Source organism: Melanotaenia boesemani, chromosome 20 (assembly GCF_017639745.1).
Source record: "Melanotaenia boesemani isolate fMelBoe1 chromosome 20, fMelBoe1.pri, whole genome shotgun sequence".
Classification (NCBI taxonomy): Eukaryota; Metazoa; Chordata; class Actinopteri; order Atheriniformes; family Melanotaeniidae; genus Melanotaenia; species Melanotaenia boesemani.
In genome coordinates, this window is record NC_055701.1 from 18816539 (window position 1) to 18834807 (window position 18269).

General features: G+C 38.7%; 1 protein-coding gene across 1 annotated transcript; it reads right to left on the bottom strand.

Moving 5' to 3' along the window:
* Positions 1 to 4654: 4654 nt before the first annotated feature.
* Positions 4655 to 17033, bottom strand: diras1b (DIRAS family, GTP-binding RAS-like 1b). Its single transcript, XM_041972842.1, has 3 exons — positions 16848 to 17033; positions 7717 to 8057; positions 4655 to 5649 (listed from the first exon to the last, which is right to left on the bottom strand). The coding sequence occupies exons 2-3, from the start codon at positions 8023 to 8025 to the stop codon at positions 5362 to 5364; spliced, it is 597 nt and encodes a 198-aa protein (XP_041828776.1). The 5' UTR covers positions 8026 to 8057; positions 16848 to 17033; the 3' UTR covers positions 4655 to 5361.
* Positions 17034 to 18269: the final 1236 nt, after the last annotated feature.

Below are 18269 nucleotides of genomic sequence, written 5' to 3' on the forward strand. Positions count from 1 at the left end.
GGACAGAAACCTACCCCTCGCTGGTAGAAATGAGCCAGATGAAAAAAAAAAACAAAAAAAAAATAACAACAACAAAAAAAAAAAACAATACAGCCTTTTCTTGTGTTTTACAGTTCTGTTAACTACTCTTCATACTGGTTATCAGCAATATGACTGAAATGTTCCCTGACACTAATCTTCAGCTGGTCCTTCATTAAAATCTGTGTGCTGCCAATGAGAATGTCAATGGAGGCCCAAACTGTTATTGTTGTATAGTTAATTTGAAATTATGAAATAATAAGGATCAAACTCAATTCAGTATATTTAAATGCTTTTTTATTGAAGGAAAAATATTTGTGCAGTGAAACGTGGCATTTTGATAGATTTTGCAAACAGTAAAATCTGTTAGTCTGAAGAAGCAGAATGAAATGTTGCAGATCACTACTTTCCCACTCAGAATCCTTCACTCTGCACACGCTCACATCTCTGTAATATTAAATCCTTTGAACAATATTTACAGCTATCTACAATCGGATGTGAGCAGGGCCCGTTTTCAGTCCAACAAAAACACACAGAAATCAGTGGGACGAACTCAAAAGTAGCTCAAGATTTGAACTGCAGATTTGAATGCTAATGCTGACACAGGTGACTGTATACAGCAGAGATCGGAAAAAAACAACTGGCCAGCAAATTATGAGGCCTGTGTTGATATAATATGTGTTTACGTATGCAAATGAGGGCATGCAGTGTGCTTGTTTTGCCTTCATATCTGGTGAGAATTGTGAGCTGTTAGCACAGATTTTAGATTTTAATTAAAAAAATTAACACAAATTGACCCATTTTGTGTCATCAGAATATTTTAATTAACTGATGATAGTTACTGAACATTAATAACATGAATAAAAATGCTTTCATATAGTAAAATGACAAATACACTAATCTAAACCCCAAGTAGTTACTGGCAAGCTTTACTGATATTTGGTTGGAGAACTTTTTGGGAATAGGCCTTCAGCTTCAGTCCTTGAAGGCCACTGGCCTGCAGGTTTAGATGGTTCCCTGCTTCAACACACTTAATTAAAATGAAGCAGATCACCTCAACACATTGTTCTCAGGTTCTGCAGAAGCCTGTAAATGAGCCAGGTGAATGCAAGCAAGGAAACCTACAGGATAGTGGTCCTTGAATACTGGAGTTTAGGAATCCTGCTGCAAGTGGTTGTTCCATCTAAAAGCAGGTTTCTAACGTTTTTCTACAGCTGTACATTTAAGCTATTTAAAATATTCAAGAGCTGTGTTGCAACGATGGGCTACAGCTCCTCTAGTGGTTTTCACCGGGATTTAGGTTTGAAGTCACTGCTTGCCAGGTCAAAATGGGCCATTTTTGTCAAGTCAAGTACTGAAATGCATTTGTTATCTTTATCATTTAAAGCCGTTAGTAGCATCAGCAACAGAGGCTGCAAAGCATGTCAGAGCCACTGTGCTGTTTTACTGTAGATAGGATTTTCTTTTATGTTATGGACTTCAATCTGTTGCCTATAAAGGAGCTGATACATTGCGCTCTCAAGGTGGTTGATTCACTTTGAAAACATTTATAGAAACTTTTTTTTGCCTCTTCCTCAGTAGTAGGGCCCTTGGAAGCAACTTTGTGTAGAATTTAAAAGTGTAAATAGTTCTGATCAGGACTATACACGCCTTGTTTATCTTTGTGTTTGAATAGGGTGTGTTGTGTAGGACGATTCATGCAGAACATGTAGGCTTTCTCTATTAGATAGCTTTGAATGTCTGACAGACACAGCAGCAACAACACACAAGCATGCACACATACACACAACTCATACAGGCTAAAAGGAGTGCAAAAAGGTGGCTGAATGCACACACACACATGGATGCTTCTCACAGTCACACACATAGCAACAGTGAATATACTTCATTGATAAATGAAATGAGACAGGCCATGGGAGCAGAGGGGTAGAGGTGTCTGTCCTGATTCTTGCAAGCATTTAACACACACAGTCCACAAACTCAATGGATGCTCAGACCCACCACATGCATGCCATCTTCTCACATAGACAGGCTCGACTAAATCTTATGGACCACATTTAGTGCAGATGAACGTCATATTTTCACACTACGTCTATTTAAAGCCCTGTTCCCTCCCTCGCTCCAGCTTGTAGTCCATACTGCTGTCGCACGCTGCCTCATTGTTTTTCCTCTCTGCTGTATCATATTCCATGCAGGGACATGAACAATGACAGTTTCCTGTTAACGTCAGCAGAACAACAGATTGCACAAACATGCGCACGCAATCTGGGATTTGTGTGAAGCAACCAGACGTGTCAAGCTGATATTTATGCAGTTTGTGCACCACCGCCCGTAGTACATCAGATCAGACTGGAGCTGGGCCTGATAATCATTACAAATCAAATTTAATGCTTCACATGGCCACATCACGTACTGTAGGTTGTACCCTATCTGTCTGGCATTATAATAGATAAAGAAAAAAAAAGAAAAGAAACTGGAAAATATTAACTAAATCATATCTTTTTCACATGAAATAAAGAGTATAAATGAGTTTGAGAGTGCATCCCTGGCATCTAACAGGTAAAGGGTACGTTTACAATGTAAAATTTGAAGTTTAACAGGACCTCACATCAGTGCAAAGTACAACACATCAATAACAACGGATTCATTCCGAACATAAAAAGTAACAGCCATGAAGTGAAACCTTTAGTTACATATTCACATTTTGCTAGTGTTATCTAATTAATAGATCTGGAGCATGGATGTATCAAGTACAAGATATGAGTATCATTATTAAGCTGTATATTAAAGTACATAGCAACACTGGACCTTCAACTGTAACAACATCTCCTGGTTACAAAGGGTTTCTTCCCAGAAAGACAATGGTTACAGTATTTCTTTACAGGGGTAACATCTTACTTGAAGCTCTTAGAGACATTTTACTAAATTACCATATGCTTATTTACAATAACCACACTTCTGGAATAGTTTAATGAGGGCCTGTGGATATAAATGATGCAGGCAGGTCATTTGACAAGGTGCTTGTAAATGAGGCGCTGCTGATTAATAAGCAAGTCTTCAAGTAAAATGTCACCTTTAAGAACCCAGTTGTTGATCCTGCTGCACACATAAAGACAGAGAGGGAGACAGACGACAACAGTTGCTGTGCTTTTCTCTTTTTTTTTTTTTTTTTTTCCCGAGAGATGGACACACAGTTAAAAAGGGGCTGTCATCTGTGTCTTTGGATTTAACAGTACAGAAGCAGATTATCCTCCACACAAATTGTTGTTTAAACCGCCTGAGAAATTAAGCAAAGTGGACAAATAATCGGAACCTCCTCGGCATCCGGACAATCATGCCGGGATTACGTCACATTTCACAAACACAGCCAACCGGTCACATGACAATACCCTGTTGTTCAGCAGAACCACAACCTCATTGTGCCATGTACTGGACAAATAAAACATCATGAATAAAAGAGATACCGATGATCATGAAGCAATTGTTCCTCCATGCTTAAGACTGCTGGATAGATGTTAGAGATGGAAACTGTACAAAAGAGACCAAATAAATACAAAGAACTAACAAAAAATGCACAGATATGTTTGTAAAAAATATTGTGCTTTTGGCTGTCCTGTGTATAATATTCAGAGCTCCTGCATGAAAAATAAGGTGTATTCATGCACTTAGGAGATACAGTAGAGCTATTCAGTGGCATTCATATATCTTATACATAATGTAGGCAAAAACACAATAAAGAAAAATTGTGAGTGTGTGTGATTATGGTATAAAGTGCAATGTGAGGGCATTTGGGCTGAGTGAGCCCTGTTTGTCTTCATGTAGAGCTCTTTGTATATGTGTGTTTTCACTTTTCTGACGCTTGCATGGATGCATTTGTGTGCGTGCTTTGTATGTATCAGTATGTGTCCTGTTTCCTGTTCACTGATGCCTGGATGAGCGTACAAGCAACATTGCAACCAAACCAACCCAAAAAAGGAAACAAAATTAGCAATTGATTGGATAAGCTGCATGGAGCAAGTTTACTTACAACAACCCCCCATTTTCTCTTCCTTCTGTGTGCTTTTTGTTGAGGGTTTTTGTTTTGATACTTTACATTAAAACAGCATTTTAAAGCAAAAAAAGAAGAAGAAAAAAACAAATAAAAAAAAAGGCATAAGAGAAATCTTCACATGAAAAGTACCAAAGCAAGCTGACATTCTCGACCTCAGAACTAAAATTCTTCCCAGTTCCCTTTCGTTTTACCAGCTTGGCAATGATTATCCAAGTGTAACATCCTCATAGACAAGGCAAGCTTGCATTTCTGTTCTGATGAGAGTCCAACTTCCTATGTTCAGGGTTATTTTACACTTGATGAAAGTCTTAAAAGGATTGTTGCGTCGTAGCAGTGTGCATACCCTGCCAGTTGATGCCCTCACACCTGATGAGGACATGTAGAGGGTTTGCAGACGAGTTTTTCACATCATTACCGTGTGACCAAAAAAAAGAAGGATCTTTTTCTTAAGACTAGCGATGAGGTTGAGAGGATGGGTGAGTTTGTCCTCTAGCCACAAATTTAAGCTTTGATCATTCTGATTTGAGTCTCTCTACGTCTGTTACTGATATACTAGCTGGGGTACGGCATGTCGGCTAAATAGCATATATGTGAATACCCCATGTTTATATACATCAGAGTCCCCTGTTGTGGCTCTGTAACGTGGCTGGCTCGTATGTTTTGCTGAGTGGCGTTCATGCTTGCAGTCTCAGATGTTGGAGTCCTGTATATATGAGCATGACAGACACATCAGTCTGTTAAAATGATGCTTTTAGCAGATGAGCGAGCTTAACTAAATTTATCAACTTGGTTACATCTACATTACATTTCTCTATGGTTATAATAGTGGCTATGCCAAGGATGAGGAGAAGATGAGGGTTTTTGGATGTTGAAGGGGAGCTTAAATGTGAGCAGAGCAGGGAGGGAGGGCAGGCTAGTAGTGAAAGAAGACGCTAAATGTTTTGAGTGGATCCGAGACCTTCAATCTCAGTCTGTGGCCTGTACTATTGCCAAAGCACAGGTTTTGTAGCACTTGGACGATGCACACATCCAAACTCTTGCTGTTTCCAACTTCATTTCTTGATATTCATCCTTTTAGCCAAACACTTATGGATGTATGTTCCAACCTGTATGTATGTTGTGTTTTTTAATGCACCACCCAAGCAGTGGAGGATGTGGATGATGAGATTCCCAAACATTTTTGCTCTGAGTGATACCTTTTGCGGGTCTCCTGTCTCGTCTTCCTTCTTTACCTCTCCTGATCTGTATTTCCTCCACCCCTTTCTTCCCTCCCCTCTCTTCCTCTTCTGGATTTACATCACGCTGCATTTGCCCTTCAGTCTCTCTGCACGGGACTGCTTCCCAGAGCGCTTGCCGTCGATGTTGAGGCTCATGTTCCTCTTCTTGTCCAGGTTAAGGAGCTCCTGGAAGAGCTCGGTGACATTGTGGTTGGTCTTGGCCGACGTCTCCATGAAAGCACACTTCCACTGGTTGGCCTGGGCCTCCCCGTCCTTGGTCTCCACCTCTCGCTGGGTCTCGTCACTCTTGTTTCCCACAAGCATGATGGGGATAGCCTCAACATTTCCTTTAATGGCCAAGACCTGCAGAAAAAAACAAAAACAAAACAAAAACAAACAAACAAAAAAAACAAAAACAAAAAACAAACAAAAAAATAAACAACTCTGCAGTTGTAGCCAGAAAACTTAAAGCCTTAAAGAAAAACTGCTTTTCATTTAAATTTTTTTTAACAATATTAATCCTTAAAGTGTAAATTTTCTTACTTCATTTAAATATATTTTTCATTATTATTTCTGACAACATTTTAAACTGACTGATTTTGCCATCATAAAATATTGATGATTGTCACTATTTCCATAGTTGCTTAATGTCATTGCAGCTGGTCAACATAGAGTCTGCCAGTCTAATCTCAAAATACCAACTATGAGATATTAAAAATAAAGCATGGAATTTACCACCTTTTATGCCTTTTTGAACAAGTCTAACATAACTTTTGATGGACTAAACTGACCACGGACAGGATAAGCTGGGCAGCTGCTTTGCAGACGGTGATGTGGAGCAACACACATGTTCTTTGACTGGGAAAATAGTGGCAAAGTCAATCACTGCCTGACACATATGTGACCTGGTAAAAAACTATTCATAGCATCCACTTAAACATATTTGAATCATAAGTTTAACTTAAACTTCTGGAAAGGGCCAAATAAAAATCCTAAGGTGAAGAAATATCTTGATGCTGCTTTGCAGAAATTAGCTAAGATTACTGGATGTTGTGGTAATAAATGGTAATATGAGCTTACAAATTATAAATCACAATGAATTGAATTGATAAAAGCATACAGCTGATTAGAGCTGCACAATATATTGTTTGTGCATCGTCATGCAATCTACATGTGCACAATAGTGATGCAGGTCTTGCAATGAAGGAGGCAAATGAACTCAATGTGTTCTTATCTAATTTCAAAAGTATCCAACACACTCCGTGCAGCAATCCACCAATCACAAATGTTCTTAATCAGTTTGCCAAACCAGACCACGCCCCTGCACATGGAGCAAATCGCTGATTTAAGGAGCGCTGTAGAAATGGCTGCTCCGTCAGTGTATGCCTGTTCTGTTTGTGTCATCATATGTTGTTTTGTCTAGTCTTGGATGGGTTGTACTGAAAACATGAATTTCCCTGCAAAGGGATTAATAAAGTATTTTTCATTTCATTCATTCATTTCATTCATTCATTCATTTTCATTTCATTCATTCATTTCATTTCATTCATTTGAAAAATCAGAAACAAATAAGAGAAAATCACAGAAAACGAAGACTTGATGTTGAAAAGAAAAGCAAAATCAGTTATCTGGAATTATTTATGCTACAAGAAGGATGATATTGACCAAACGCATGTTCTGCTTTGCAACTGTTGCTACAACGAGAGGAAGCCCGGCTAATTTGTTTGACCATTTTGGTCGGCGCCACACAGCTCAGTAGTCTACGACAAATGCTAAGCCAGATCTGAGTATTGTCCAAAACAACAACAACAAAACATTTCGGAAGCCTTTAGTGTTAAACCATATGAGAAAGGCTCCAAACGGCAGAAAAAAATATTGGATGCTATCACTTTTTAGCTGTCTAAAGACATGGTACCCATTATGTTGATTTCCAAACAACATAATTGATCAGATCACTTGAGAAATGGTATATTATACCGTCACGCAAACTTTTTTCTCAAGTTGCCATCCCAGAGCTGTATGGTAAATGCAAAGCAAAAGTTCAAACAAAGTTGTCAGATATGGAGTATTATGCAGCGACAACGGACTCTCAAATAGGCCTACATACAAAAACCATACTTGTAACATTCACAAAAAGAGGTAAGATCAGTGCAGGTTAATTGTTAAGATGGCAGGAGTGCAGCATAACTGAACATTCCTGTATTTTTTCATATCCGAATATAGATCGCATATATAAAACACAGTGTCAGTTTTTTCAAATATTGTGCAGCCCTACAGCTGATGCTAGTTTGTTTAAAATAATCATGTTTATCACCAGGGCCATACTTAATGATTTTTAAAAGTCATGCCCACTGATAGATTTCTGTAAAGTTACAGATAGGTTTTGACTTTAAACTTGGCCATGCACAGACACATCTGAACACTCCTCACCTGTTGATAAATGGGTTTGAGCTCCTCCAGGGACTGTTTGCTTGTGATGGAGTAAACCAGGATGAAGGCGTGGCCCTTGGAGATGGAGAGACGTTGCATGGCTGGGAATTGGTGGCTGCCTGTTGTGTCTGTGATCTGGAGGGTGCATACGCTCTTGTCACAGCTGATCACCTGGCGGTAGGTATCCTCCACTGTGGGGATGTAGGTGTCCCTGAAAGTACCCTTCACGAAACGTAGAACCAGGGAGCTCTTCCCCACTCCACCTGCTCCAAACACCACCACACGATAGTCGTTGCTCTGCTCCGGCATTCTGCCTTCTCAGGCTTAAGACTGTGTTACACCTGTGATATTGAAGATGAGAGGATGTAGAGGAATAAAGGTAAGAAAAAGTAGGATAAGAGGATCATTTTAGCCAAAGAGGAGCATTCCTTAAAAATGTCTGGACAGCACAACTCAAAGACCCTGGCTGGATTTGCCCTAAAGCTACAGAGTTTAAAGTGTTTTAAGCATCCATGTGCTTTGAATATGAGCCAGAATACAAATTAAGAGAATGAGTTTGGTGAACCTCCAACCTGCTTTTTTTCCTAATCAATATCTCTTACGGAGTTACAGTTTCTGTGTTGACTCCAAACATCTCTGCATTTCATCATTTACAGCAAACCCTGGTCCAGATTATGTTGGATCATTTCTGCTCAGGAAAATGATCTCCTGAGCTACATACAGAGATGCCACAGTACCACCATGAGTGTTTAATGCAACATGATGTAATACAACCAAACTCCAAACAACAACATTGAAAGCTGTAGTTACTATAAAGTTTTAGAGAAGAATAAAAAACACATAGCAGAAGAGCTTTTAGATTATTGGCAAAAAAAAAAAAAAAAAAAAAAATTTAGGATGACCAAACATCAGCAAAAAATGATTGCTGTTAAAATCAAACTTACATGAAAATTAATTACAAACAGTCAACGATATTTTTCTTTGGCAACAAATATTTACTTAAAGTGACCCTGCATTGTATGGCTTCATCAAGTTTTATCTATGTTTCTCCAACCCTATTGTCCGTTTAACTTTGCTTAGTTGTCACATCTGGTGGTTTTATTTATATTTACATCCTCGACATAAAATGTAAACAGTTTGGACCAATATTATCATCGGCATTTAGCGAGATGATGCTATATGAATGCTGCATTATGATCTAGAACATTATAGTGTTGATGTAGAGTCACATGTAGAAGTACATTACAAGCTGCATTTATTTGCATTTGGGCATCTGAGGTTTGCCCAAAAGATCAGTTTACATCAAATATTTGTTAGAATTAGATAATAGACCTGTTTATTCTTAGGGTGGCACTTCAGGAATCAGTCAGATTTTGGTGGTGGTCTATGCCTCACCAGACTACCCTTCTAGTGCCCCTCTTGCTGAGAAGTTGTGGGCCATCAGTGAATTAAATGGGACTGGAATGGGACTTGAATGGGACTTGGAGCGGGTTCTCTGGTGTGACAGCCAGAAAATAACATCTCTGTTCACTCTTATAAGCAGTTTGTGGTGTAGCGTTGCAATATCAAATTCATGACATTTTCATATAATGTTAAACATAACATTTTGAAGGTATATGGATTTTAAAAGGTAAGTTATGATTTTCGAGTCCAGGAAATCTTATAATTATGCACTTTCATGATATGCACAATCATAACTATAACACATTCTAGTGTGGCCAAAATGTAAAAAGACAAGCTCAAGATAATAAATTCAGAAATTAATTTAAATTTGTCATTTTATAAAATGAAACAAATGACATTGCAAAAAATGCTCAGTTGGGCCTGTGCCGTTTATGTAATCAACAATTAAACCTCTGAATCCACGCTAAAATTATCTATGTGGTAACACAAGTAATAATACTGAAATAACAGTAATGAGTTGCAGCAATGCAGGCTGATGAACTACCCGGTAAATATGTCCTGCTGCATCTCATGCATGTGCATCTTCCCAATAAATCTGAGAAAAAGAAGCAGTATGATTCCCACTCATACTGATGGGGGAGATTTCAGTTTGACCATACTAAACACAAAACCTCATTTTAGTTTTTGCAAGGGGCTCTCTCACATCCCTGCAGAATATGATTTGTTGGAATTGGTCTGGAAAAAAAAAAAGAAAAAAAGAAAAAAGGGAAATCTGCTTTAATGTCTCTCTCTCTCTCTCTCTCTCTCTCTCTCTCTCTCTCTCTCTCTCTCTCTCTAGGTTAACCATTGAAAAATGTACATTATTTTAATCCATTTTGCATTTACTTTATTGGCATAATTATTTATTTTGTGGAATATTTATTCATTTCATTATTTATCTATTCATTTAATTATGAATAAAATGCCTTCCATAGTTTTAAAGCTGTGGAAACAGAAAAGCTGTGCAGTCAGTTACATGTTAATGGGCTGCATCACTGCAAATAGGCAAATCTGCATAAAATGTCAAAATAGCCAGAAACAATGGTCATCTGCATTGCCCCAAACTGTTGACTTTAATTAGGTCTTCAGTCACGCTGAAGAATTCATGTCTGAGCTGCCAGAGCTGCTCTGTGATTCGACCTGCTTTATGTCAGGCCGGATAACACAGGCAGACAAAAAAAAAACTTAAGCACAAATGATGCACTAACATGATTTTACCATCCAAATTTGATGTGAATGTTTCTGACATAACAATTTCTAAAGGGAATTTATATTTAATTTCCTTTTAACGTTATGTTCTTTATAGTCACTATTCTCCATATTTTCATGTTGGTCATGCTTCAGATGACTTTGTGTAAATGGATGTTGTTTTTGTTGTGGAAAAATCTATTGAGAATTTTGAAAAATATTTCAGCTCTTCGGCAAATTTTATCTTTAAGTCATTGATTTTTGTTTATGATTGTTTTATTGTCTTGTTTAATTCTCTTACTGCTTTAATTATAGTTATTTATGACAGAAAGAGGCAAAGTTTTATGAAGCACATTAGTTAGCTTTCACAGTCACAAAAAGCCCCAGAAACCATTTAAGCTTATTTATTACTGCTACACTGCAGCTTCGATTTCACATCCACAATGATTACTATTTTCCTTTTTAAAAATAGTTTTTCTACTACACTCCCAGCCCCAGACATAACCAGCTCTTGGTTTGAGACCAACACATACTGCACATAGATGCTTCTTCAATCAGTTTCCCTGTATGACCTACAGCAGGTCTGTGTAGCGGCTGAGAAAGAACTGGTTTGAGATCAGCCCTCTCTCCAAACCAGCACTGCAGCTGTGCCTGTTGAAAAGTGGTAACAGTGGAGCATCTCATGCCCCTGACTCTGTCCTCATGAACCGCTTGAAACAAGACAACAAGGACAGCGAGGGAGTAAGTTAGACTTAAAATTTGGGTCCCCATAAATATGATTTAAATTAATTACTCATTGGAAGCTTAATCATCATAACAGCTGTATACTGTTATACTGTGTGTCAATGTTTTATTTAGAGCTCATGGTGCTGCCTCCAAGTGGCTAAAAAAAGATCTGTCAGTGTTTCCAGTTTAGTTTGGCATCCTACAGCTTGAGCCATAATTCTACTGTTTGTTTTTATTTTGCCTTTCATTTTAATTTGGCTAAATGTCTCTTATATTGTAAGCCGAGTAACTGTTGTCAGGCTTCTGCAACTATATGACAAAAATGTTATTAATAAAATAGAAACTGTGGAGAATGTTGCTAAAAATACTGATAATATCACAATTGTTTGGATTTTAAGTGCAAAATTTTAATATGATAAAATGGAGCATCACACATGCTGTTGATGCTCATATGCCATCACGTAATCTTTTTGCATCTATGTTACATCTAATATTCTGTTTGTCTTTCACCTGGTCCCTGAGCTCCCTCTGGCTGTTTCCCCCATGTCTCCTGTGCTGTTACACCCCAGGTCTCAATGCTCTTTGATCAATAAACTAAAGCCACTGTGGTTTGAATCAATGGAGCTCATCTCTCTAGGCCCTGATGGTCTGTCAATCTGCCACTCTTGGTGCCTGTTTGTTTTTTTAGGTGTTTTTCGGACGTCATTTTGAGCTTCTTCCCATCAAAACCATCCTCTGCTCTCCTCCCCCTTCTTTTTTCACCTGAGCTAAAATTAGCTGTCTCCCTCCGTCTGTCAGCAACTATAACTGCACACACAGGTGCAACCTCACAGTGACACACATACTGTACTTCCATTCCCCCACCATTTGTCCTTGACACCAGGCCTCTGAGATTAATGACACTCCTCCTCAATACAAGCTGTCGCTCCCCGTTTCCTCCCTTTCTCTTCTCTTGTTTCATTTGAAATGAGAGGACTGCAGTTCTTTAATGAATTAATGGTACACTATAAATGCATCTGTGGCAGTGCAGCCAGACTCCATTAGATAGATAAGATTGGCACAGACCAAACAGGCCTCTTTTTGCCTCTGTCAGAAAATAGATGCAACACAGCCTTCTCTACTCGTTTATTTTACAGAGCGCGCAAAGAAATGTCACCTTTAGCAAAAATATGCACATAATTTCCCTCAAGAGAGCCACTTACGCAGCAGCATAAAAGAAGCGCATTAACCAACATCAAACACAATACCATTCAACAGATCAAGAGCGTGATTAAATAGACACCCACAAAGCGGTCCCATGGTATCTTGTAGAGAAAGGGTTTTAATCAGGCTGCTCATACTGGAATGCTGTAGATACACAGCTATTTGGCAATGAGTGTATTATAGGATCAACAGATTATCGGCTTGAGTTTTTTCGGAAATATTCTGTTTTCTTGTCACTGTGTGTGCACAGAGGGGCACGCATGTCACAAACCTGCACAAAGTTTCTTCAGCTGTCAGACCGTCTTAGGTGTAGGATTGTGTGTCTGAGTCGGTGCAGTCAAGCAGAAAATTCCCTGTTCTCTGCACACAAATCAGCTCATGCTTTTCCAACAGTGTGTGTGTGTGTGTGTTCTACCACAGGAATTATTCAGCGTTTTTAGCAAGGCAATTTTAAGACTCGGGCGTTTTCATTAGCTTTGAGCAGACTGTGGAGTTTCAGTTCATAAATTTTGATTCAGTCTCACTGCTGCTTCACTGCTCTCACACCTGCTATAACACATAGTCAGTTCCCCAGAATGTGCCCATCTAAAGATCTTGGTTGGCTTTAATTTGAGGCTCATGAATGTGAACATGTTTCTCCATAATATTTCCTGAAAAAGGATGATAAACTAGTACTTTTTATTATTATCAATATTATTTCAGTCTGCTTTATAATGAGATGTGCTGAAGGATGAGGGCACAAAAAAATGAGGAATGTTTCTTTTTGGATCTAAATTTGCTATATGATTCATGATTCATTATAAGAATCAGTCCTCTTTCAGAGAATATAATTTTTTTATGACTGTTAACTAAAATGGCTACACAATTTGTGATAAATCTAAACTCTCCCTTAATAGGCTAGTTACAAAGAAATGTCATGTTTATTTAATGACAATAAAATTTTGAAGTTAAAGAAATAGTTTGACATTTTGAGTGTTTCTATTAGCTGTCAGGGGTTAGATGAAAAGTCTGACACCTTGTGTCTATGTGCTAAGCTAAGCTAGCCTGGCTATGTTACAGAGGTAACAAATGTTGCAGACAAACAAGACATGACTGAACTCGACCAAGAGATACTTCTGTGTCTGAGCTCTGCAGGAGCACAAATGACTGTTTTCAGATAGTTTTTATAAATTGGTACACTTTGGTACCCTCATACAGAGCCAGGCAAGCTATTACCTCCTGTCTCCATCTTTTACGAGGCTCTTTAATGGTCAGCACTGAGACTGCTATGAACCTGTTTATTTAACTCTCTAAGCACATTTCCAAATATATGAAACCATTACTATGATTAAGTCTTAGGTTAGGTCGTTCACCTTTTTTACATATTGCCTGCTAAATAAATAATTTAATCAGAGCAAGCATTGAAAAATATTTCAGTATGACAACAGAAATAAAAAAATTCTAATCACACTCCACTGAATTGCATTACACAAATTAAAATGAACTGTGGTTTACATATAAAACTATGCATCTCATCACTGTCAATCTATACCATGACTGAGCGCACACCGCTGTTTGCATGGGGCATTTGTGCTACATTGTCCTAGAGATTGAAGCACTGTGGTCTTGGCTTAGGAGCTAATCATTGAGCTTAACCTCCTCTGTACTTGTGACCTTCTCTGCATTGACCCAAATCCCAGGACTTAAGTTACCAACAATCTTTGTGTAAGAGCATATGCACCTTGAAGCTCTCTGATATACCTTGCACATCTGACTCAGCATGAAATAAAACAGAGCTTCACATAATAACAGCTACATATATGTCAGACTTCTGTTAAAGCTCACTGTGTAATAAAGCTCAAAATGCCTGTATCTACATGAAAAAGTTCACCATCAATATAAATTCATAGGAAAATATCTCCCTGCTTTAAGTAAATGCATTTCTGAGATAAAATCAAGCACTGTAAAAATGATTTGTGTTGGTTCTTTGCAGGAGGAGTTTGTCTTTCAATGAGTATTAGTACTGCGTATTAGTGTGACCTCAGGATTCTTGGGAAGCTCCTTCTGCTCTTTCAGTATGACCCTACTAATCTCTCAGTCAGCCAGTCTGGAGACACCCAGACACCTATTTGATAGTAATAGTAATTTTCAGTTTGTAGCAGTTAAAAGAGCAGAAGTACTTGTTTTATGTTGGATCATTAATTATTATTTAACATGAATATCTATTGTTTGATGCTCTTCTTGCCCTGAAATCATGATACTGCAGATTACATATTAGAGGGGTTTACCTCAGAAGCTTCCCTGCAGTGGCAGGTGCTAACAGGGTCGGCAGTTTTGAACTGACTTTATTGATCAGTTATTAACAACTGATAATGCTGTGATTCAAGCCTGAGAATCTAAAGGTTACAGGCAGAAATGACAAATGAAACACACTTCACACTTTTGTTTTAACTACTTTGAAGTGAACATGAATTATAATAAATTCTTATCTTTCTTCATCATCAAAGAAAAAAGCATACAAAAAACTAATTCAGTTTATCTAAAGAAATATAAAGATGGATGGCACAGACCTTTAATGGATAGCTTATCTGTGCAGAATGTAAATAAAAAAACATGTTTAGTCTTACATCGTGGTGTACATAATGATACAGAGCAGCTATTGAGGCCAGTGATTAGTTATGCAAAAGAAAATTCTTCCCAAGGCCACGAATAATGAAGATTACATGAACCTTGCTATTCTGATGCCTGCAGAATAGCAAGAACACTTTAGCATTGATCTGCTCTGGTATTAAAAACAGATAGTATGCAGTATAGTGTACTCAACAGTCATGTTCCACTTTATTTGTTAAAAAGAGGGCGGATTTACACTACTTTCATGTGGAAGAATAACCAGATGTTCAAGGCTGCTGCTGCCATTTGCTTCAAATTGAATTACAATGGCTAAAAATGATGCAGTGACTATAGTCGACAATTAAAATAACACAGACATGCCTCTAATAAGGTGTTAAATGTGATGCTGTCTTGACAAGAGATAAAAAAAAAGATTAACATTTTTAAAATTAAAAAAAAAACATTTAAGAATACTTATTTGAATCTTTCTCAAGAGAAGCAAATAATTGAACATTCGTAATATTTAACTCACTGAAATATGGCAGTAATCCAACAAAACAACTACATACGGACACCAATCTATGGGAAAAAAATCTATTGAATTCTGGGATACTGCATGGAAAATATGTGCATATTCATAGATATTACATAACGAGGCATTCAATAGTCATTTTCTCTCTCTCTTGTTAATTGCTACAGGAAAGACTCACACATTTTTCCTTATCTCACTGGCGGCCCAGTAGCTGCAAATGATCCATTATCAAATTCATCCTCATCATCTAATATAACCCTCATACTCATCTGCTGCATCACCAGAAGCATTGCCATCATCGCCAGCATCATTGCCTCACTCTGCTCTTGTTTGTTACCGTGTATTGAGTCATTTCTTCATCGCGCCTCACTAGAGACAAGTGTTCTTATGCAACTGCACTGTGACCATCCAAGACAGACTGAGACATACAGGCAGAACATCGACACTCCCTCGTCCATCCACTTATCCCCTCTCAAGACATGTAGGTTTTTTAATACAGTCTGAATCTCTGCGCTACTCTAAACCACGCTCTTTAAAGCTTTACTCACGGGATTTACTGCCATAACGCCCCCTCTCCTCCCCACACATACACACAAGCACTCATACAACTGGCAGCAGGGCTTACAGGAAGTTGAGTCACATGCATATGCACACATATGTACACGCGCATAGAGAACCTAAATGATTCACATTTCCTTTGTGCGTATCACGATGGCCCGTCTCCAGTCCTAGCTCCAAAAAAAACCAAACAAACAAAAAACAAACAAACAGCACATCAAACGTGGAGGAGGCGATGCCGAGCAGCAAAGATCCAGATGGAGGATTAACTGTAGCATTTGCCTCAGAAATCAGGCTTTATGCGTCACGCCGCGTCATTATTGGTGTATAGAGTAATGTTGACGTGCCTCTCCTCCTCGACTGTAGTCAGGAAGGGGTGGCAGAGGAGGGTTTGCCGTCGGCCCACAACGCCATTACAGACCACCCCACTCTGCTTGGTTCATTCATAAATACCAGAGGATCGCCATCTCACAGCGGTGCATCATTCTGCAGTCGCAGCGAACCCCCACCCCCACTCTTCCACCTCCCTTTACTCCTCAAAGCAATATGATAATCCCAACACCTTCTCATTTCTGCCCTCTCTCCTACCCCCCCCTCTCTCCCGCTGACTGTCAATATGGCTGAGCGGGGCATTTACACAACAGTATAAAATTAATTCACACGATCGAGATTATCGAGCAGAATTATGAGTCGTGATAAGAGCCGGTGTGGATGAATTTAAAACAACAGCAACGACACTGACAAAGGAAGCGAGCATCCCGTGTTGGGGCCGTGAGCAGTGAGAATCTTGTGCGCACAACAGCCAGCCAGGCAGAGAAGACCGCGGCTACGCCACTGAATACCAACATCTAATCTCTGTGGAAGACTTGGGGACCAAGAGGCATCTCCATACCTGCTCGTGATGTGTAGCTCCGCTTCAGGCTCGTCCTCGATTCAGAAGGATGAAAGACAAACGCCGAAAGCGTCTTAAAACATTTTACGCGGTCCATGTAGAGCTCATGTCGTCCGATTTCCGACACCACCAAAGCAGAGACACGCACACATGCACACACACACACACACACAGACACTCACACAGTCTCCGTCTCCCTGCCTCTCTCTCCTTCTCGCAGATATGACGTGGGAGGTGCTATGCTCTCTTCTCTGTCCACACTCGATTTTCTTTCAGTTTACACTTCCTAGTGGTTGGAATCCAATAGGCTATTTGTGATGATAAATGCAGTAGTGAGAATTAAACCATATAAAACAAAAACCACATTGACAGCGTACTGAACTAATATATATATAAAAAAACATTAAATATAGAAATAATAAATCTGAAAGTAAAATTACTCTAGACAAATAAAGTGATGGAAAAAAATCGCTTTCTTTTATTGACCAAAAATGTAAACTAAACAGCATCCAAATTATTTTTGCCAACGTTTCAGCCACATCAGGTAGGCTATAGGCTACAGCGTTCCGGGATCACCATAACATGGCCCTGTCAGTTTGATTTGGTTTGCTGCAGCAGAAATTAAAACAAGAGCAAACGTTGGAACTTTGTGAGAAAAAGATGACTGGAATTATCGTGAGAGGTTACATACATGAGATTTCACGTTACTTTTCGCTGTATATGCAAAGCAAACATAGTACTTTTCGACATAAATAATTATACTGCAGAGGAACAATTTACACAAAACACATACAGACCCGTGCTTCTTGTTTTTAAATCTGGTAAACTTAAAATAGGGGAGGTAGACATTTAAATTTATTGGAGTTTGTTATCATGACAGTCAAGAATATATTTACTCGAGCTGACTGATCCTGGATCAGCACCACGGACAGCGACATAATTGTGTTTCAGCACTTTGGAGAGTGCCAAGAATACATGAATGAATAAGTCATGGCATAAATTATCCGCATTAAAATGGCAAAGCAACACGTAGTGTTGAGGAAAATTAAGGACAATATACCAGGAAATAAGCTATATCAGCTCAGCAGAAGATCCCCAAAAGGAATCCTAAATCCAAGACAGGCGTGTTGGCAAAACTGTCATTAGTATTGTGTAATAGCGTATTTGAATGCGCCTCTTCCTGGCGCAACAACATACTGATGGTCAATTCAGTTTAGGCCTTGTTGTGAGCTCTGTTGTCTGTATGCGAGGGTCTCATTGAATGACTCACCAACTCGCCATTCGCCTTGCGTTTGTCTCCCTCTGTTGGTTAATCTGCCTCTCATGTACAGTATATATATATACATATATATATATATATATATATATATATATATATATATATATATATATATATGTAGTATGGAGAGGAAAATAAGGTAA

Coding starts and splice junctions, on each gene's coding strand:
- diras1b (XM_041972842.1), bottom strand. CDS start 8,025: ATGCCGGAGCAGAGCAACGACTATCGTGTGGTGGTGTTTGGAGCAGGT. Junction 5,650..7,716: donor TCAAACCCATTTATCAACAG/GTGAGGAGTGTT, acceptor TTTTTTCTGCAG/GTCTTGGCCATTAAAGGAAA.